The sequence below is a fragment of the Hemiscyllium ocellatum genome, chromosome 11 (assembly GCF_020745735.1).
Source record: "Hemiscyllium ocellatum isolate sHemOce1 chromosome 11, sHemOce1.pat.X.cur, whole genome shotgun sequence".
Classification (NCBI taxonomy): domain Eukaryota; kingdom Metazoa; phylum Chordata; class Chondrichthyes; order Orectolobiformes; family Hemiscylliidae; genus Hemiscyllium; species Hemiscyllium ocellatum.
In genome coordinates, this window is record NC_083411.1 from 38,961,753 (window position 1) to 38,984,542 (window position 22,790).

Below are 22,790 nucleotides of genomic sequence, written 5' to 3' on the forward strand. Positions count from 1 at the left end.
CAGCAGAAGAGAGGATAGTAAGTTAGAGGTGGAATTGGAATAAGGAATAAATACAATGTAACCCTGATTTTGCCTTGTAAGTGAATGCACGGATTATAGTAAATAAAATTAACAAGCTGCAACAACGATTTAGGTCAAACAATAACAAGGCTCGATGTTAAATATTCCTCAATATAAGTGTGTGCAAGAAAGATAGGAAAAAAGAAGAAAAAGGAGCACAGATGGCAATATGGCTAAGATGATCATTGGATAGAATGACATGCTACAGTGCTCAAGACCAGCTTTAAGTTGGCTACAACTGAAGGACAAAGTGCAATTACATTTTGAGGCTTGTTTTACCAGCCAACCACTAGTGGCTGGCAAGAAAAACAATAAGGTGCAAACATTTTGAACAACTATAGAGGAGAATTTTAATTATCTAACTATCCACTAGGATAATGATTGTGCAGAAGGCAGAGAGTGGCAAGTTAAGCCGATTGTATTCAGGAGAATTTTCTATAGCAGTAAATCTTTCGTCTGACATCTTTAGGAAGCATGGTAGCTCAGTGGTTAGAAATGCTGCCTCACAGTACCAGAGACCCAGGTTCGATTCCCACCTCAGGCGACTGCGTGGAGTTTGCACATTTTCAAAGTGTTTGGTTTCTTCTGGGGGTTCCAGTTTCCTCCCACAATCCAAGGATGTGCAGGTCGGTGAACTGGCCATGCTAAATTGCCTAGTGTTAAGTGCATTAGTCAGAGGGAAATAGGTCTGTCTGGGTTACTCTTTGGAGGGTTGGTGTGGACTTGTTGGGCCATACTACAGGGAATCTAATCTAAACAAAGGAGACACGACCAGACATGGTTCTTGAGAAAGTGAGCCAAGCAGATCAAATGCCAATGGAAACAAAACATTTTAGGGGAGAGTGATCATTGTATAAAATAAGCTTTAAAACAGTGGAAAAGAACAATCCAGATCAAGAACTGGGGGAGTGCCGACTTCAAAATCAGAAAACGGAGCTGAGCCAAATAAACTGGAGCTAAAGACTGGCAGGAAAATTATAGCTAAACAGCAGGCTGCCTCATGACATGGTTCAGGTATGGTCAAGTTATATTCCCTCAAAAAGGAACTATAGGGCAAGTAAATCCAAAGCTGCATGAAAAAAAAATACCAATTAAGATATTAAGTAGGGGCAGCATGGTGGCTCAGTGGTTAGCACTGCTGCTTTGCAGCGCCAGAGACCAGAGTTCAATTCCAGCCTCATGCGACTGTCTGCGTGAAGTTTGCACATTCTCCTAGTGTCTGTGTGGCTTTCCTCCAGGTGCTCCGGTTTCCTACCGCACTCCAAAGATATGCAGGTCAAGTGAATTGGCCATGCTAAATTGCCCATAGTGATAGGTTCATGAGTAGGGGAATGGTTCTAGGTGGGTTGCTCTTCAGAGGCTGTGTGGATTTGCTGGGCCAAAGGGCCTGTTTCCACACTGTAGGTAATCTAATCAATAAGAAAAAGGTATGCTCCTGACGTGTTAAGTAGAAAATACAATGGAGAATCAAGCTGAATATGAAAGTGTTCAGAAAGATGTAAAACAAATGAGATGAAAGTGGATCATGAAGAGAGACTGGAAGCTAACAAAAGTGAACCCAGAATTTTTTTTAAATAGGCATATAAGTAGTATGAATGTGATTAAAAAAAGAGAAACAGAGCCAATTAGGGACAAAAGGAGGTTTACACAGAAGCAGAGGCATGGCTGAGATATTGAATGAATATCTGCCTCGGCAGCAGATATTATGCAGGCAATGGTGACAGAGGAGGAAATTTAGTCACTAAAAGGTGGTATCGGCTGGACCTTCTGTACTTAAAACTCAGCAAGACACTGGTACCAGGACTGAAAAATAATCCATGTAAGGATGATGAAGGAAGTGAGTAGAAATTACAAACACCAGCCATAACTTTTCCCATCTTCTTTAGACTCTGAAGTGGTGCCAGAGGACCAAGTAAACAGTATATGCTTGTTTCAAAAAAAAAGTGGAAGACAAGCCCAGCAGTTACAGGTCAATTTTTCTTCAGTGGTGAGGAAAATACTTAGAATCAATTATTCTGGAAAGAATTACCCACATGACCAAATTAGATTAAAGATAGTCAGCATAGTTGTAAGAGAACAGGTTTAAATAACAATTGTTCAGAAAAGGTAGGTGATGAGGAAGATGATGCGATGTAGTTTACATTGGACTTCCAAAAAGGTGTTTGATTCACTGTCAAATAACAGACGACTTGTGAACAAAGTCAATTTGTGGAATAAAAGGAATGCTACCTCCATGGATATAAATTCCACTGAATGACAGAAAACACAGCAATTATTGGAATGGTTTTCAGGCTGGAAGGAGGTCTGCTGTGGAGTTCCTGGAGGTGGGTGCTGGGATCCTTTTTCCCCAATGTATATTAAGGAGCTCGCCCTTGGTGCAAAGGGTATAACTTCCAAATCTGTGGATGATGCAAAATTTGGAAGCATTGTAAATTTGAGGACAACAACAATACAGAACCACAAAAAGGACATTTGACAAGTTGGAGTGGAAAGATAATGGCAGATATGTTCAATGCCGAGAAGTGTGAAGCGATACATGTTTGTGGAAGAACCATGGAGGGACAATGAAAAGTATTACTCAAAAGTATGTGCAGGAGTCGAGATCTGTGTGTACATACATGAACTAATTATTAAAAAGGTGGCAGAGGCTGAGGGATGGCAGATGGAGTTTAATTTACATAAATGCAAAGAGTTGCATTTTGGTCAGGCAAATCAGGGCAGGACTTGTACACAGGGTCGTGGGGAGAGTGGCCGAACAAAGACCTTGGGTACAGCTTCATAGTTCCTTGAAGGTGAAGTTGCATGTCGACAAGGCTGTAAAGGTGGTGTTTGATATATTCAATGCACTGACAAAAACTGACAGCATAAGAGTTAGGAAGTAATGTTGCAGCTGTACAGGACATTGGTTAGGCCACTTTTGGAATACTGCATTCAATTTAGTCACCTGGCTATGGAAGGATGTTGTGAAACTTGAAAAGGGATCAGAAAAGATTTACAAAGAATGCTGCTAGGGTTGAAGGATTTGAGCTATACAGAGGGGTTGGACCAATTTTCCCTGGAGCAGAGGTGGAGTAGTGACCTTAGAAGCTTATAAAATAATGATGCCCATGGATAGGGTGAGCAGCAGCCATGGTTTTATTCCCAGGTTAGGGAGTCCAAAATGAGAGAGAGGACATAGGTTTAAGGTGAGAAGGAAGAGATAGAAGAGGGACCCATAAGGGCAACCTTTTCATGTAGAAGATGGTGCATGTAAGGAATCAACTGCCATAGTAAGTGGTAGAAGCTGGTACAATTACAACATTTAAAAGCCATTTGGATGGGTACATGAATAGGAAAGGTAGAGAGAGATATGGGTTAAATGGGATTAGATTAATTTAGGATATCTAGTTTGCATGCTGTACAACTATGACATATGGAGACACCATTTATTAAAACATGCAGTAGCAAACCTTTATTGATAGAGGTATAGAGTATAAGAGCAAGGAGGTTGTACTGAATTTGCTTAAGATGTGAGAGCACAGACAGAACATTGAAAGAGGGCAGAAGATGTTTACAAGTGCGATTCCAGAGATGAGAAACTTTTGAAGACAGACAGAAGTCATGATTGTTTTCCTTGGAGAAAAAAAAAGTGAGGACTGCAGCTGCTGGAGAGCCTGAGTCGAAAAACTTGGCATTGGTAAAACACAGCAGGTTAGGCAGCATCCAAGGAATAGGAGAATCAACATTTTGGGTTTCATTCATGACAAAGAGCTTATTCCCTAAACGTCAATTCTCCTGCTCCCTCTGATGCTGACCTGCTGTGCTTTTCCAGTGCCACACTTTTGGACTTGGAGAGAAGGCCAAGAGGAGATTTGATTGAAATTTTCAAAGTCACAAGCAATCTGAACTGAGTAGCTAGGAAGAAGTTGCTCCCAGCTGTACAAAAGGAACAAGAATGTGAGGGCACAAGTTTAAAGTGATCTGAAGCAAACATGACAAGAAAAAAAACTTGTTTACGCACCAAATACTTATGGTCTGGAATGCACTACCTGGAAATATGGTTCAAACAGGACATTCACGATTACACTGGATGATTATTTGAATAGTAACAAGATGAAGTGTCAGTGTTCACTAGGAGAGCCAATGCAGACAATGGGCTAAATGACCTCCTCTGGCATAACCATTTTGATTCAGGAAGTTATTAAAAAGAACTAATGAGACCTGGGTATCCTTGTACATTAATTGGCAGATACAGACGATTAGAAACAAATGGAATGTTGGTCTTTATTGCTAAAGGAATTGAATGTAAAATTAGCAAATGGTCACTGTAGCTGTATAGTGTCTTGGTGAGAACATAATATTCTAGGGAATATGATTAAAGATTCAGGAATGATTGCTTGAATCAGTAGTCTTTCCTCTCTGCAATCTCCCACCATTTTTGGAAGACTTTATGCTTGTGGATTGTTGAAAATGGCTAATTAACAAGCAATTCCAGGCCAGTTTTAATTAAGAGGGAGCTACACACAGGGGGAAATAAAAATGTTCGAAAGGGGGGAAAAGACCAAGAGCAAGAGAATTAAGTTAGAGCATTTCTCTCCAGTGATACAATTTATACAGAAACCTAAATGGTCTCTTCCTGTATTGAGTCTATTATATAAATTCTCTGTTCCAATTCACACTTCCAACTGTGGTGTCTCTATGCGTAGAGCAATAAGTAAACACAGGATCTTATCTTGAGAAGAGCTGAACTGATGTAAAAACTCAAAACATTTGGCACAATGGAGGTGAAATGGGGATTTCATTTGCTATGTGGCACAAATTAACACTGCATAAACTGAAGATTTAAGTTGGTGCTTCTCTTTGGGCAAGAGATGGGACAGCAGTCAGGAAATACCATAACTGTTTAATCAGAAAGGTATTTAAGAATAGGTTGTCAAAATATTTTAAAAAAACTTATAGCAAGCGTTCCTAAATAAAACAAATTAAAACAATAGTCAAAGAATGGTTACCCATACAGTGGATAACTTTACCACTTTTTGCATTTAAAAGGAATAGAATATGTGACTTGTCCAGTTACAACAGATATGGAATAAGCTGAATAAACCCAGTCTGCATAAAATACCTTACTAAAAGGACAGATTCAGTGCACTAAGAATCGTGATCTATAACATTGTAACAAGTCAGAGTCAGTTTTTTCCTATTCATATACCCATCCAAATGTTGCAATTATACCAGCCTCCACCACTTCCTCTGGCAGCTCATTCCATACATGAAATCTGCGTGAAAAAGTTGCCCCTTGGGTCTCATATCTTTCCCTTCTCACCCTAAACCTATGCCCTCTAGTTCTGGACTCCCTGACCTCGGGGAAAAGACTGTCTATTTATCCAATCTAGCCCCTCAATTTTGTAAACCTCTATAAGGTCACCCCTCAGCCTCCAACATTCCAGCGAAAACAGCCCCAGTCTGTTCAGCCTTTCCCTATAGCTTAAATCCTCCAACCCTGGCAACATTCTTGTAGATCATTTCTGAACCTTTTCAAGTTTCACAACATCTTTCCGATAGGAAGGAGACCAGAATTGCACGCAACATTCCAACAGTGGCCTAACCAATGTCCTACAGCTGCAACATGACCTCCCAACTGCTGTACTCAATACTCTGACCAATAAGGCATACCAAACACCTTCACTATCCAATCTACATGCAACTCCACTTTCAAGGAGCTATGAACCTGCACTCCAAGGTTTCTTTGTTCAGCAACTCTCCCTATTAAGTGTATAAGTCCTGCTAAGATTTGCTTTCCCAAAAATGCAGCACCTCACATTTGTCTGAATTAAACTCCATCTGCCACTTCTCAGCCCATTGGCCCACCTAGTCCAGATCCTGTTGTAATCTGAGGTAACCCTGTTCACTCCACCTCCAATTTTGGTGTCATCTGCAAACTTACTAACTGTACCTCTAATGCTCGCATCCAAATCATTTATGTAAGTGACAAAAAGTAGAGGACCCAGCACCAATCCTTGCGGCACTCCACTGGTCACAGGCCTCCAGTCTGAAAAACAACCCTGCACCGCCACCCTTTGTCTTCTACCTTTGAGCCAGTTCTGTATCCAAATGGCTAATTCTCCCTGTATTCCACGAGGTCTAACCTTGCTAATCAGTCTCCCATAGGGAACCTTGTCGAACACCTTACTGAAGTCCACATAGATCACATCTACTGCTCTGTCCTTGTCAATCCTCTGTTACTTCAAGTCTTCTGTTACAGGTCTTGTTCAAAGCCAAATCTCCCCTCAATTCATTGCTCACCCAGTAAGTTGATGATCCCTTCATTGTAGGCAGCAAAAAGCCTGATTGAATCTTTGAACAGTAGCATGAAGGCAGCATTTATTACTCCATTAGTTAGCTCATTGGGGTTTGCCTGTATCCAAAGAAAACAAACATTATGTTTAAAAAACCCAGTGATTTAAAAATACAAATCATAAACTGAACCTTGATTTCAACATAAAAAGTAGATGAAGTCTGAACCTTGCCTGATTAATGTGTCTGGAAAAGATAACTGCAAAGTTGTAGCTCTCTAACTGGAGCAGCTAGGTTGTTGCTACTCAAATTTAGATATATGTCAGGAATTAAAACTTAAAAATATATTGCACAGTTGATTGATAATCAAGTCACAACTAAGTCAGAAGAATTTCACCCAGAGAGTCAGTACAAGTCAGACTGATCGATTAAAAAGGAATTTGCCTGAGGGAAACACTATCAGCACATAAATTAAAGCAAATGCTCAAAATTCAAGGATGCTGATACAGAGGTTATTATGCAAGTTAGCTCACTGAGCTTGAAGGTTTGTTTTCAGGCACTTCATCACCAGCGAGGTAACATCAGTGAGCGCCTATGGTGAAGCACTGGTGGTATGTCCTGCCTCTCTATTTATAGGTCTTCATTTCTTAAGGTGGGTGATAACATTTCCAGTTCTTTTTTCTGAGGAAAGGTAGATAGGGTCTAAATAGATTTGTTCATTGATGGAGTCTTCAGGAGTGTCTTTGCCTCACCGGTCCTAGGATGTGTGCTTTGTCCTAGTCAATGTGGTGCCCTTCTTTGTATGTATAGAAAACAGTGATAGCAGCCATTTGGTTTTATGTATCCTGGAGGCAACTTTCTGCTAGTTTGTCAGATTGTTCTTGCATGGTATCTTAGAAATGACGTTAGTTTTGCTAGTGGTATCCACTGGATCTTTTAGATTCATTAGTCGCTAAGTGTGGTTGGTAGGTAGGTTTGTTGGCTACCATGATGCCAAGGGGTCTGAGTAGTCTAAGTAATTTCTGATATGTAACTTTGATGCAAGGTAATGTGGTTAAGAGTTTTTGGTTGCGTCGTGTCTGCATGTTTGGGTTTAATTCTTAGGAACCAACAGATTGTGTCTATTGGGTAACAGTTTTTTTTCAAACAAACATTTTACAGATATTTTTCTTCTGATTTTTGTAGTTCTTGGTGCTGCAGTGTGATGTAGCTAGTTGAAAATGTCTTGATGCAGCTTCGTTTGCAGGTGTTGGAGTGATTGCTTCTGAAGTATTTGGTCAGTGTATTGTTTTTCTGTAGATGCTGGTTTGAAGCACTTAACTGTAATTTCAACTATCACGGCTAGGAATGGGAGTCTGTCATTCTCCTTCTCTTTTGTGAATTTTATGGCCTGTCAGGATATTGATGGTGTTGCATGTTTCCTCCAATTTGTTTCATTTTGTACGTAGCGGACCCAAAGTTTGGGTTGGATAGATTGGAGATTGTTGAAGTAACAATGTGTTAATCCATCGCTTTACGCAATGTTCTTCAACCCAATTCCAATCTATCCTACACTACTGAAATTAAGACTAACCACAGAACCTAATATGGATGGGAATGGATCAATAAAACTGGAATTGGAACTAAATGACAACTTCACTCAGACATCATAAATTTATGATGTGAAATGGTAATGTCATACCAGTTCATCAGAACTTAAATGCACAATTTCGATCTGCAAGTAACTGATGTTATCGCTGGTGGAAGGGCTGGTGAAACAGTGCAAGCTCAAAAGAATACTGCAGATGGTAAAAATTCAAAGAAACAAAATGCTAGAAACTCAACAGGTCAGGCATCATCTGTGAAAAAAAAATGTTATGCTTCATGTTGGTGATCTCAAGTCAAAACTAGGAAATGTTAGAGATGCCGTTTTAAGCATGGATCAGGAAAAAATTATGAAATTGAGACAGAATGGTAGACAGGAGAGACTGAATGACAGAAGAATTAATCTTAGAGGGTCAAAAGGAATAGTGATAGGGCAAGAAACAAAAAAAGAAGTGCCTAAAGCAGATGCTCAAAAGCAAAAAAAAACATAAAAATGCAAAGGAACCAAAACAGGAAATCTTTTTAGTTTGTTCATGTAATGTCAGCATCACAGCCTAGGGCAGCCATATGCAGACCAGAGCTGGTAAGGATGGAAGATTTCCTTCTGTAAGCAGGCAATACTGAACAAGATGAGTCTTTACGTTAATTGACAGACATAACATGGCTATTAAAAAAGGTAGCCATTTCTTAAATCCAGTTTGTTATTAAATTCAAATTTCACATCTGCCATGGTGAGATTCAAACGCATGCCCCCAAAATATAATACAGAGCTCTGAGCTAATAAGACCATTACGTTACCACTATATGTCACTGAATTCAATCTTGAACAATAATGTTAAGTCTGGAAGAATATAGAATAATTTAACTGAGCGATAAAGGTGCTGTCCAAGCTTGTTTTGAGCTTCACTGCACAACACTTACATTAGAATTTTAAATTCATTTTATTGCATATCCTATTCATCTGATCATATGGAAATATCAGTTGTGGAACACAAGACTCTAGCGGATTTATAAAAATTTTTTTGTGAATTAGAAATCATCAATTATACATCAACATAGAAAACTAAATTGATGTTACAAATCTAAGTAGAATTTCATATCAAGATCTAACAGAACAGTGTGATTTGAACTAAGATTACCATTGGTGTCATGTCGGTAATCAAAACAAAAATCAAACCATCCATCTGCTCTAAACGCCTTGCTTTCTACATTCCCAGCAGACCAATAGTATTCAGACTACAGAGTTTAACAGAGGCAACCAGCTGGAGATCCAGCAAAAGCCCCATGTTGCCTCTTTTAGAGAGGTCCATTATCATTTGTCACTCAGACACTGCTTAGAACAGCCAGCTATTTAGAGACCAGCACCACCATATAGGTGGCAGCTGCTATGGTGTGGCAGTCATCCAAGGCCTAGGATAGTCACTGGATCCCAGGTCACAAGTATGTGATGGCAGGTGATAGGGAAAGAATGCCTGCCACTTCTTTTCAATTGCATGGCTGCTAAGTATGGATCACTTTCTATATTCAGCCCAAAAAGAAGCCAACGGAAACAATTAAACAGTTGGAAAAAAAAAGTAAAACATTGGCCAAAAATCATTATACACCCAGCTGAGTTGGTTATTTAAATGGTTATCAGCTTTCCTGTTGCTGGGTTCCTGGATAAAGTGTCTTTGATCAAGGGACAACCCATCAGATCTCAAACAGCAGCATTCGGGTTTGTCAGTCATGCTACTGGCACAAGCACCCTTTCAGCAGTGGGGAATGAGGCTCTTAAGTAGCATTAAAAAATCGGCAGTGGGGCAGAAAGGCTGTCCATGGACATTTCTGTAAAAACAAAAACAAACTAGAGTGGAATTGAATCCCCCAACTAACTGCCTCTCACTTGATTCAGTGCCCTTTGCCCCACCATCAATATTACATAAAAGGACATTAATGCCATCCTGCATCATTACCAGAGATTAAACATCAAGGTAACAGAAAGCAGAATTAACATTTATAAAAACAAGATATTGTCACACTTGACAAAGAATTTTCCAACAACAAAAAAACAATTTTCAAAGATGTATACTGACTACCAACAAATCATAAATTAAGCAAAGTCACTGGGTAGGGTACATTAAGAAGCATTGTACGTACATCAAAATCTAGAAGTGCATCCAGCTGATTTTGTATAAGAGGCAATGTTTTCAGCAATTTCTCTGTATTCATTGTTCTCATTACTCCATCCATCCTGTAGGGGCATACAATATTTCACTGCATAATCTATACATTAAAAATATTAATTGAAGATTTCTCACATTCATTATTCAGCTAAAGGAAATACATTTGTTAGGCAAATTGCAACAATGTTCAGATGTTTCATACATCTACATGAATTAGCAAATGACCAATGCTGTTTTGTAAATCACAGGATGCAACATTCTGCTCAAATGCTAAACTATAAAAATTTGTACATACAAGTTCATATTTTGTAATATTCTTTCTACATCTCCACCCTCAAAAAAAATTATAAAATGTTAAAAAACCATAAAGTCTGTTGAACAGAGGTGTTTCATTATCAACATATATAGAATACTAATGCAAACTTTTATAAATGCAATTAAAATGCACCTATTAAAAAATAAAATATTATCCGTATTAATTAATCCCATCTAACAACTACTGAAGAGGATTCAATCAAACATTACTAAATATATAGAAGTTATCTAAGCTTTGTGCACGCCTACTTGGGTAGGACATACCCTCTTTTCATTTTGGTGAAGTCAACTGCCATTAGTCTGTACGAGAGTGCCTTTTCATTAAGATATCTGCTATACCGTCTGATGAAGGTGGACATGTCATACCCTATAAAAGGAAGGAACAAAAAAGAAAAAGTGTAATGGTCAACATTAAGTTTATTAACACTATCAATTTAAAAACAGAGCTCAAGAACAATTGATACAGACTTTAATAATCTGTATATCTTGGAAATAATCAATTATTGTTTACTCAAATTCAGCTTACCCTGCATGGCACTTTTATCCAAAAAATTATTCAAGTTGAACAAAGTATTTCTCGAAGCCAAATACTGTATAAAACGCTGCAAGAAAGAAAGGTAGTTAGCTAGTAATTGAAATTTAATACATCAGCTTCAATATCAAAATTACTTGACCTAAGAGCACAAGGAGACTTTTCTTTGGTAGAGAAGACAGTTGGAAAAGAGATAGAATTTATGGTGCTGAAATAGGTGTGGACAAGGGAGTGGAACAGCGTGCAAGATCAAAAGAGGTTTGAGGGTGAGGGAGATTCAGAATTAAAAGGTATTACGGAGTAAAAGGAAAACATGGTAAAGGTCGTAAAGTGACAAAGCATAGATCCAGAGTGAGGTGGGATAGAAGAATATGTGAGGTGGTGGAAATGGCAGAGGAAGTTCCTTTGAAAACAAGAGCTGGTCAGCTGGAAAGAGAGAGCAACAGGAATCCTATTGTGGTTCTGAGATTTCCCTCATTTTGTCCAAAATTTTCAAAAAAGGTACTGCTGTGGGTACTGGCATGGACCATAATTATGCCTGTCTTTGTAGATTATGTGGAACATTCCTTGTTCCAGGCCAACTTGGATCCCCTTTTACAAATCCTTTGCCAGTCTACTGATGCCCATGTAGGTGCTGCTTCTTGCTCTCATTTGGAGAAATTAAAATCAATTTTGCTCCAATTTCCATCCTTCTCTCACTTTCATCTAGTTAATCTCGACTCTTCCTTCCCTGGACTCTTCTCCATTTCTGGAATAGACTGCCTACTATTATTCATTATATCCCACAATCCATTATTTGCTCACACGTTCCACTCCACAAGCCTCTGCATTCAATAAAAAAAAAGAGTATGGGTCGATATTTCCACCACAGCATTATGCACAATGCTGTCACATTTTCCTTCCCGATCAGTATTCAGAGGCTCTCATCCTTTGCTATACCCTGGCCCATGCTCCTCCTCTTGCAACCACAGGTGGTGGAAAACTTGTCTTTTTACCACCTCCCAAAACACTCCCTCCAAGTGGCATAAAATTTACTAAGCCTCTTTCAATCTAGTCTATGAATCTCCTTCGAGAACAAATGCAGACTACTTATTTCTTTACAGAACACCTCCAGTCAGTCTGCAAGCATTACAGCAATTGCTAGCCATTTGTATACACCATCTTTCTCTCACACTCATTCCCATCCTTGGTCTGTTCATATCTTCCAGTTAAACTCAAAAGGCAGAGGAACAGTATCTCATTTTCCACCTCGATCATTTAATACCTTCTGAACATGGAATTCAGTAACTTCAGACTGTGAATGCTGTCTTCCATTTTGATAGTTCTTATCAGTGTCTTGTTTCATTGCTTTGCTTTCAGTCAAATAAAAACTGACTGATATTCCACAATTAACACCTACTCTGGATTTATGCTTTGTCACGTTTCTACAACTACTCCTCCTTTGACTTTTGTACTGTGACACCTGTAATCTCCAATTACTCATGCCCTCTGTTCTTTCCCCGATTTTAACAAGCATCCCACTTTCTTCTCATCTTTGTCAATAGTATAAAACCTGACACTTTTCCACCTCTTTTCAATTTCTAAAGATGAGTCACATTGGAGTTGAGAGGCTGTCCGACCTGGTCGGTTTCCCTAGCACTTCCTTTTCATTTCAGTTATCCAATTTTGGAGTATGATTTTGTTTGACTATTATCCAGCTTTGTATTCATTGAACTGCTGGCTTTGAATGCCACACAGTAAGATCTATTAATATCAAGCACACAACTATAATAATACCAAAAATAATTTGAGCACTTGGTTAAAAATATTAAAACCATTTTCCCTATTCCTTCAATATTCTTCAAACCAAGTTTTATTCACAGATTCATGTCAGTTACAAAATTCCAATGATCAAGCTCAAGCTTCTCATCCATCTATCCATGGAACTAAAATACCTCTTTACTGGAATCATTTTCCAAAGTCTTCTGTACTCCAATGCCTTTAGATCTACAGGTGGATGGGAAAAGCACTGCCTGCAGGCTTGCTATCTACATCAAACACCCAACAGTTACACACTTTTGCTACTTGGAGCTTTATTACTACCCCTTCACTGTTGCCACAATAAAATCCCAAACTCCTTCACCAACAGGTCTTTCACCACATGAATTTCAGCTATTCCAGATGGCAGTTCACTACCATCTTCACAAGAGCAGTTAGGGAGGGATAATAAATACTGGCCGAGTGACACTAATTCCAAGAACAATATAAGTGGTTCTATCCATACCCATAGTAGATATTCCTTTTCCTACTGTCCAACTATTCTCCTTCCCCACCTTTCCAAGTTAACACAATCATCTTCTCATACAGCCAAAAGAGGTCAATTCCATTCTTTCATGCCTTAATGGCAGTCAAAAGATAACGGTCAGGTTTATTAAGTTAAATGCTGAAACTGCTGGTTAAATTTAGAAGCTTAATTATTTTGGTATTGATAAATACCAATCACTAAAGTCAATAAATTAGGTACAAAACAGAGCTTAAGTTGTCAAATCTACAACATATTTAAAGAAAATGTGAATACGGAACACAAGATCATAAAACATGGAAGCAGAACTAGTCCACTTGGCCCAATTATAGCTGATATCTCTTGCCTTCTCTTCAAAACCCTTGATCCCCTAATGGCAAGTGAGAGTTACACACCAATGTGCTTTTATTTGGGTGTGAAAATAGAATGGCATTTGCTTCAGTAATCACTTTCTTAAATGTGCCATGCTGCTTTCCAATGACTTGTGTACATATACCCCCAGCTCATACATGTCCTTGAGAAGTGTTCCCTTTAAACTTTGTATTGCTTCTCCTAATTTTTTCTTCCAACTTAATTTTTTAATGCTGTGATTAGGATCTGGAATACACAAATAGCTTCATGGAAGTAGAATCAATCATGGTCTTTCAAAAAGCAGAGTTAGATACTGAACAGAAAAATATTGCAAGGCAAAAAGAAACTGCAGTGAATTTTTGCAGTTGTAGAGAGCTAGAATAAATAAAATGCTGAATGGCTTCCTTCTATGCCATAACTATTCAATTTACAAAAACAGGGGAGTCATTCCAAATGTTGTGGCTCAAACAATGTCCCAAGGGCACCAGGAAACTTTGAGGCTTTGGAAGAAAGCAACAGCTTATGGGTCTCCACACTACACAAATATAAATCAAATCACTGAGCCTGAAAAGAGGCATTGTTCAGAATCACTTCAAACAAATAGAATTCTGTCATTAAAATTTTGACTTGAAGGACTGTGTTTTGGAGGAGGATGTACAAAAGTGAAATAAAAGACTGGTGTCATTTCATACAGCAAATCTGTATTAATCCCAACAGCCACTGAAAATAGGTTTGGATTGCAAAAGGGCATGGTACCAGATACATCAATTCACTATCATGAAAATGCGTGCAGAATCTGCCAGTTTAAGACATTATGACAACCGAGTAACAGATACTTGCTGTGACAAACTCAAACTAAGAATGCTACCAAGCTAAAAGTCAATTGTTCAGCTTGATCAAGAAACTGTTCTTTCATTGAACAGTCAGAATCAGTAGAAGGAATATCGGAGTGGGAAAAACAAAAAATTCTGTCAGTCAGTCATGTTTCTTTCAAGAATTTAGAAATCAATAAGAACAGAGATTGATATCAAGATCTTTTAAAAAATAAAATTTACACAGTATGTTTGGGAGATCCAAAGCTTGGTTGTTTAAAAATATGAAGCATAATGATGAGGCCCTTTTACATTGTCATTTAGCAGATGCACTCCTGGTTTGAAGAGTAGGTCCATATCTGGTGGCAACCCTGAAGTAGACCCAAGGGAATCACTGCACCACAGACTTCTACTTTAGTAGGTAGACTAAATGAACACTAGATTAGATCGTAATTGCACTGTTTTATTTCACTTTTACAGAAGTCACATTAATTTTCCACAAGGTCAATAAACACAATTCAATGAGAAATATAAAGATCATAAAATTAGGAACTCTGAACAGTGGAACGGCTTTGTCACACTTACACACTTGAAACAACAATATAGGAAGATCCAGCTACATTTATGCAAAAGACACTGCAACCACAGCTCAGGAGACATAGCAAGTATTGTGCTTTATCCAGCTAGGGATCAGACAGGGGATAGGGGAAGTTATGGAAGCTCCTGTGGAGTTCAAAAGTAATCCAATGGCTTCAAAACTTAGACTTCATTTTTGTATCAAAAATTCAATTCACATATACAAAATGGCGCGCTTTAAACAAAGTGATAAAACAAGTGTGTTCAGGAAGAGAACCATTTTAGCCAGTTACCAGGAGTCAACATGCTTCCTTGTATTTTTAATTACTTTCATAGATAAGAAACAATAAGGCATGACCCAGGTTTTAAACTCAAATACGGTTTACAAACCAGTTCCAATTTGCTTTATTTTGGGCTTCAAAACAACATGAATTTCTGAAACAGAGAAGAATATAACAAATAATTATCTACATTTGTTGTGACAGAAGCTATTTCAGCCATGTCATTGAAAATAGGTTCGGATTGCAAAAGGACAGGTTGCTGGATGCATCAATTTGGTAGAATGTAAATACATGCAGTATCTGCCAATTTAAGATATCACCAAACTAAGAAGCGCACCAAGCCAATGGCCAAGTCAGAGAGCCAGGAAACGGTACTTTCGGTCTAACTAGTCCATGCCAACCAAGTTTCCTAAACCAAACTAGTCCCACTTACCTGCTTTTGGCCCATATTCCTCTAAACTTTTCCTATTCATGTATCTATCCAAATGTCTTTTGAATAATCAAAATGACCAAGACAAATGAACAGAGACCCAAAGATTAAGATTGATATGGATATAATTTATTCAAAATTTCAGAAAAATGTAAAGACTACCCCTTAAAAAACAAAATAATGGAAAAGCTCAAGAATCAACAACAGTTCAGACACTGCTCCAGTCAGGATTACAATTCAACAAAATCAAAACACCTTGACCCAGAGGGGACTGTTACTACTGGGCCATTTTTAAAATGCAACTTAGAGTCAAAGATGGGAGCATGGAAAAAGACCCTTTGGTCCAACTTGTCCATGCCGATCGGTTCCCCTCTCCCCACCTTACCCCAGTTCCAACCTGCCAGCTCAGCACCATCCTCATGACCTGTTCTACCTGCCAACCTTCTTTCCCACCTATCCACTCCACCCTCCTCTCTGACCCATCACCTTCATCCCCACCTCCATCCACCTATTGTACTCTTGGCTACCTTCTCCCTAGCCCCACCACCCTCCCATTTCTCTCTCCAACCTGGAGGCTCCCTGCCTCATTCCTGACGAAGGACTTTTACCCAAAACATCATTTTCCTGCTCCTTGGATGCTGCCTGGCCTGCTGTGCTTTTCCAGCACCACTAATCTAGAGCATCTGCAGTCCTCACCTTCACCATGCTGACCAGATATCCCAACCCAATTTAGTCCCACCTGCCAGCACCCAGCCTATATCCCTCCAAACTCTTCCTATTCATATAACCATCCAAATGCAGAAAAGCGAGGTGATTCACTTTGAACGGAGTAACAGGAATGCAGAGTATTAGGTTTATGGTAAGATTCTTTGTACTGTCGATGAGCAGAGATCTCAGGGTGTAGGTGCATAGATCCTTGAATATTGGCACCCAGACTTATCAGGTTAAGGCAGCATATGGTGTAAGCTTTTATGAGCCGAGGGATTGAGCTTCAAAATCATGCTGCAGCATGACCTCAAAATTCTGTTGTGGAGTATTGCGTACCATTTTGGTCACCGCATTATAGGAAGGATGTGGAAACTTTGGAAAGGGTTGAGGAGATTTACTAGAACATTGCCTGATATGGAGGGAAGGTCTTAAGAGGAAAGGCTGAGGGACTTGAGCTGTTCTTGTTAGAGAGAAGGTTAAGAGGTGACTTAATAAGATAAAAAAAAAGAGGGTTAGTTGGAGAGAGAGCCTTTTTCAGTGGATGGCGATGGCTAGCACAAGGGGACATAGCTTTAAATTGAAGGGTGATAGATATACGACAGATGTCAGAGGTAGTTTCTTTACTCTGTAGTAGTGGCGTGGAATGCACTGTCTGCAACAGTACTAGACTTGCCAACTTGAAAAGGCATTTAAATGGTCACTGGATAGGCATATGGACAAGAATGTGTAGTTAACTGGGCTTCAGATTAGTTTTACAGATTAGCAGAATTTTGAAGGCGAAAAGGCCTGTAACTGTAACGTTCTTAACTACTTCAGAGCACAGATATCAACATCCGTCAATTCCATTTCTCACACTTGCAGGCTTATGTGCAAAAAGCTAATCAAGCCCCCAAAAGGTCAAAAAAGAACACAAGCAATACTTATAATAGATATGTGCTGATACTCTTGGTAATTTAACTCGCTAGCATTGCAAGTAAAACAAAATCTAAAAGACCAAAAGGCACACAATCTGATTGGTTTCTGAACATCTAATTTGAAATGAAGTAGCATGCCAATCTTCCACTATAGCAGAGGTTAGCCCTTTATGTTTCAGTGTACTGCCTCTTGACAGTCATTGTTGACTTTGATATGCATAATGGCCACTTTGGAGAATGGATATCATATTAAAGAACTTCACGAACAAATCTATTATGTAGTTGGGATAAGATCATTGGAATACCTCCCAGTTATCTAACCATTAACTTTAAAGGCAAAGCCTTAAATACAGAATGGAAGTCAAAACATTTCCTGACAATGGCATGCCTAAGCAAGCAGCAGCTTTCTTAAAAGAGACTTTGAAGCTGCCCAACCTGGTTACAAGCTTATGCTAAATGTTTCCAAAATAACTTCAACCAATAATTTTTGATGAGATGCAATTTGATGGATAACACTTACCTCATTCCCATACATCATCAAATGATGCGTTGTGATTAAAGCTTTAAACACCACAACCCAGCTGTTGTTTGTTGCCCTTTCAAACAGAGTATCTGCCATTTGTGGTATGTTCACATTCATCTCGTTGGTACATTGGATTAAATCTAGCAAAAAAAAAACATAAAGGCAATTAAACAGGCATTTCTGGTACTGGTTCTGGTTCTGGTTCTGCCCTCCCCCCTAGAGCTTTTCTTTGTTATATTCCACTACAGTCTCAACTTAGGAATTCAATAACAAAATAAAATAATGCAGTGGTGGAAGCATCTGGATGATTACATGAATAGGAAAGGTTGTGGTATATGGGCCAAATGCTGGCAAAGGAAAAGGAGATTAAATTTAGAATATCTGATTAGCATGGACAAGTTGGACAGAAGGTTCTGTTTCCATGCTGTATATCTGATTCTTTGCAAGATTACATTTTGCCTATGAGTTAGAGGGCTTTGATCTGGCATTATCGCTTTAAAAAATTAAGTGGAAGCACAGATGACATGCATATTAATTCAATTTATGTTGGCTGATAGAATTTTTTTTTAAAGCATGTGGTGATAGTAATGAGCACAAATGCATGAAAAATGGGCCAATCACTGGAGCTAGAAATAGAGAAAATAGGTGCAGTAGTGGGTCACAGCTGCTTGGAGTCTGCACTACCATTCAATGCAATCTCACCATTCCCACTCACTCTCCATACCCCTTGATCTCTTTAGCCACCAGGACCATGTCCAGTTCCCATTTGAACATAGCTAATGAGCTGGCCCCAATAGCTTCCTGTGGGAGAGAATTCCACAGGTTCAAAATGGAGTGAAGAAATTCTTACTCATCTCCGTCCTGAATGGCCTACCCATTATTCCTAGATTGTGACCCCTAGTTTGGGACTTCCAACATCAGGAACATTCATCCAGCATTTAGCTTATCCAGATCCATCAAGATTTTATGTTTCTATGGAGATTCTCCCTGCCCCTCATTCTAAATTTCAGCAAGTATAAAGCGGAGTCAATCCAGCCTTTATTCATATATGTCAGTCCTGCCATTCCAGGAGTCAGTCTGGTGAACCTTTGTTGGACTCCCTCAGTAGCAAGAATATCCTTCCTTAGACTAGGAGGCGGAAACTGCACACAATACCTAAGGTGTGGCCTCACCAAGGTGCAGTATAACTGCAGCAAGACATCCTTATTCCAATACTCAAATCCTCTTGCTATGATGGATAACTTGCCATTAGTTTTCCTCATTGCCTGCTGCACCTGCATGCCAACCTTCAGCAAGTGACATCCATGTCTCATCACATCCCACCTTTTCCTAAAGTGCCATTCAGATAATAATCTGCTTTCCTGGTTTGTGACCAAAAAGTGGATAACCTCGCATTTATCCCCATGACATTGCATTTGCCAAATGTGTGCCCACTCAGCCAGCCAGTCTGTCCATGTCACACTGCAGCCTCTTAACATTCTTTTCACAGCACACACTATCACCCAACTTACTGTCACCTCGGTGGAAGCAGCTCAGAACAAAGACCAAGACATAACTGACATTTTGCTAACAGATAATAAAAAGTACACTTCTCATTAAAAAAAGTGATTTAGAACACATTTGTGGTGACCAAACAAACAAACAAAACAAATCTACAACCTACTATTACATTTGAACAGTAAAGAAGACCAGAGTCTCCTCCCTATTGAATCTGTAACATAACTGAATCAATGGTCCTTTTTTGAATAAGGAACCATATTCTTGATATTCACAATGCCCAGATTTGATTCTAGTTCCTTCATAGCAAATGAAATTCAGTTTCTTTCTCTCCACACAGAAAAGTGCACTGCAGCAACTTACAGGTTCAGACAGCATCCTCCAAATGGAGGACCTAAAGGGACAAGCAAAGCAGCTAAACAGAAACACTATCACCTGTAACTTCCTTTCCAAGCCACACACCATCCTCTGTTGCAACTATAACACCATTTCCTCACGGTCACTGGGTCATAATCCTGGAACTCCGTTCCCAACAGCACTTTGGGAACACCCACACCAAACTATAGCAGTTCAAGGCAGAGGCTCACAACTACTTTAAAAAGGGGAATTAGACAAGGCAACATATGCTGGCATTTACCAGGAACTCTAGATTAGCAAAATACACATTGAGAAATTATCCTCACTTATAATCAGCCATTTAAAATTGTGGCTTAATAATGAATTCCATAGAAAATTGCTTTAAAAAGGTGCATTCAATGGAACCAAAGAAAAACTTCATTGCTGAGAAAATAAACATTTTGTATTTCAGGCAATGTCCCCACCAGCTCAGTATAGCAAAGTAAATTTTTCTGTAAATATGCTCGATAAGCTGCAGAGCCAGTCTCATGTCTTCTCTTGTCAAATACCTTGGGTTTAAGGATAACTTGCTTCCACAGAAAGAGATGAGAGATTACATTAATCTCCTTTTTAATGAATACATGTGTAAGCTGAATAAAAGTACATTACAGACATCAATCCTTCCTGCAAATCGGTAAACAGCACTAATATACAACTATTGCACTTGTACCAAAATAAATACTTCTGTGCAAAAATGTAAATTTAAAAAAAATGGTTCACCGGATGTTGCTGCTTGGCCAGCATTTATTGGCTATTGAGAATTGAAGGTGGGGCAAGATGCATACTTTAACTGTTGTTTTGAAGAGTTCAGGATTTTGATGGAATGGCAATATAATTCCAAGTCAGGAGGGTGAGAGACTTAGGTGATTGTTTTCCCAATTCTTCATGGTTCAGATTGTACTTGTACAAAAAAGTACAAAGCAAAAGGTTCCCTGGTAAGCTGTTACAGTGGTACTTATAAGGGATTATTTAATGAGGGGATGTTATGGTTTACATTGGTACAAATAACATAGGTAGAAAATGGACAAGTTGCAGCACGGTGGCTCAGTGATTAGTACTGCTGCCTCACAGCACCAGAGACCTAGGTTCAATTCCTGCTTCAGGCAACCGTGTGGAATTTGCACATTCTCCCAGTGTCTGCATGGGTTTCCTCTGGGCATTCCAGTTCCCTCCCACAGTCCAAAGCTGTGTAGGTTAGGTGAACTGGCCATGCTAAACTGCCTATAGTGTTAGGTGCATTGTTAGGGGTGAATGTAAGGGAATGGGTCTGGGTGGGTTGCTCTTCGAGGGTCAGTATGGACTTGTTGGGCTGAAGGGCCTGTTTCCACACTGTAGGGAATTTAATCTAAAAATGTAATATGAGATGAGTAAAATATTATAAGCAGGATATCTCAAACAGTAATCTCTAATTATGGAATGTGTCACTGGGTAGGCCAGCATTTAGAGGCCCTCTGATTGCCCCAGAGAGCTGCTAAGAGTCAATTACATTGCTACAGATCTAGAAACTCATTTAGGGCAGACCATATAAAAGGACATCAGTTATTCAAATTGGAGTTGATGGCAAGTGGTTACATTGTTATCCTTGAGCTAAAGTTTTATTCCAGATTTTTATTAAAATCAAATTTCACCAGCTGCCACACTTTCCCAGAACTGGAGTTCTGGATTACTAGTCCCAGCAACTTTATCACTGCACTATTGCTTCCCCTAATTTTTAGGCACAAGTCAACACAGACATAGGACAAGACCAGATGAGAGAGGGATGAGCTGGTCCACTCTGATCCAGACAGTGAAATGTACTGACTGTAGCGGTTCTGTTCGCCGAGCTGGAAGTTTTTGTTGCAAACGTTTTGTCCCCTGGCTAGGAGACATCATCAGTGCTCTGGAGCCTCCTGCGAAGCGCTTCTTTGTTGTTTCTTCCGGCATTTATAGTGGTCTGTCCTTGCCGCTTCCGGGTGTCAGTTTCAGCTGTCCGCTGTAGTGGTTGGTATATTGGGTCCAGGTCGATGTGTTTGTTGATGGAGTTTGTGGATGAATGCCATGCCTCTAGGAATTCCCTGGCTGTTCTCTGTCTGGCTTGCCCTATGATAGTAGTGTTTACCCAGTCGAATTCATGTTGCTTGTTGTCTGAGTGTATGGCTACTAGGGATAGCTGGTCGTGTCGTTTCGTGGCTAGTTGGTGTTCATGTATGCGGATTGTTAGCTGTCTTCCTGTTTGTCCTATCTAGTGTTTTGTGCAGTCCATGCATGGTATTTTATAAACTACATTAGTTTTGCTCATGTTGGGTATTGGCTCCTTTGTTCTAGTAAGTTGTTGTCCGAGCGTGGCTGTTGGTTTGTGTGCCGTCACGAGAGAAGTAGAAAAGGATAGCCAACTCCCATTCCTAGACATGATAGTACAGAGAACACCGAACGGAGAATTCACCACAAGGGTACACAGGAAAACAAAACACAGACCAAGTCCTAAACTATGAAAGTAACCACCCCAACACACAAACGAAGCTGCATCAGGACACTATATTCAAAAGAGCTACAACACACTGCAGTACACCAGAACTGCGAAAAGAGGAAGAGGAACACCTATACAAGGTATTTGCCAAAAACGGATACCCGCGCAACTTTATCAACAGATGCCTAAGAGATAGACCACGGAACGAGGACATGCCACAACCAAAAGGACTAGCCACACTACCATACATCAGGAGCGTTTCAGAACTGACAGCCAGACTACTGCGACCCCTAGGACTCATAACGGCACACAAACCAACAGCCACGCTCAAACAACAACTTACTAGAACAAAGGAGCCAATACCCAACATGAGCAAAACTAATGTAGTTTATAAAAATACCATGCAAAGACTGCACAAAACACTAATAAAGGACAAACAGGAAGACAGCTAACAATCCGCATACATGAACATCAACTAGCCACAAAATGACACGACCAGCTATCCCTAGTAGCCACACACAGACAACAAGCAACATGAATTCGACTGGGAAAACACTACTATCATAGGGCAAGCCAGACAGAGAACAGCCAGGGAATTCCTAGAGGCATGGCATTCATCCACAAACTCCATCAACAAACACATCGACCT

General features: G+C 39.5%; 1 protein-coding gene across 3 annotated transcripts in view; it reads right to left on the minus strand.

The window, feature by feature from the left end:
- Positions 1-22,790, minus strand: part of si:ch211-200p22.4 (phosphatidylinositol-binding clathrin assembly protein) — a 162,699-nt gene that overhangs the window by 99,675 nt on the left and 40,234 nt on the right. For all 3 annotated transcript variants that reach the window (XM_060832539.1, XM_060832540.1, XM_060832541.1), the window contains exons 2-6: positions 17,800-17,942; positions 10,921-10,996; positions 10,659-10,761; positions 10,054-10,147; positions 6,343-6,454 (exon numbers count right to left, since the gene is read on the minus strand). In XM_060832539.1, coding sequence (XP_060688522.1) covers positions 6,343-6,454; positions 10,054-10,147; positions 10,659-10,761; positions 10,921-10,996; positions 17,800-17,942 — 528 coding nt within the window. The remainder of the gene's footprint in view (positions 1-6,342; positions 6,455-10,053; positions 10,148-10,658; positions 10,762-10,920; positions 10,997-17,799; positions 17,943-22,790) is intronic.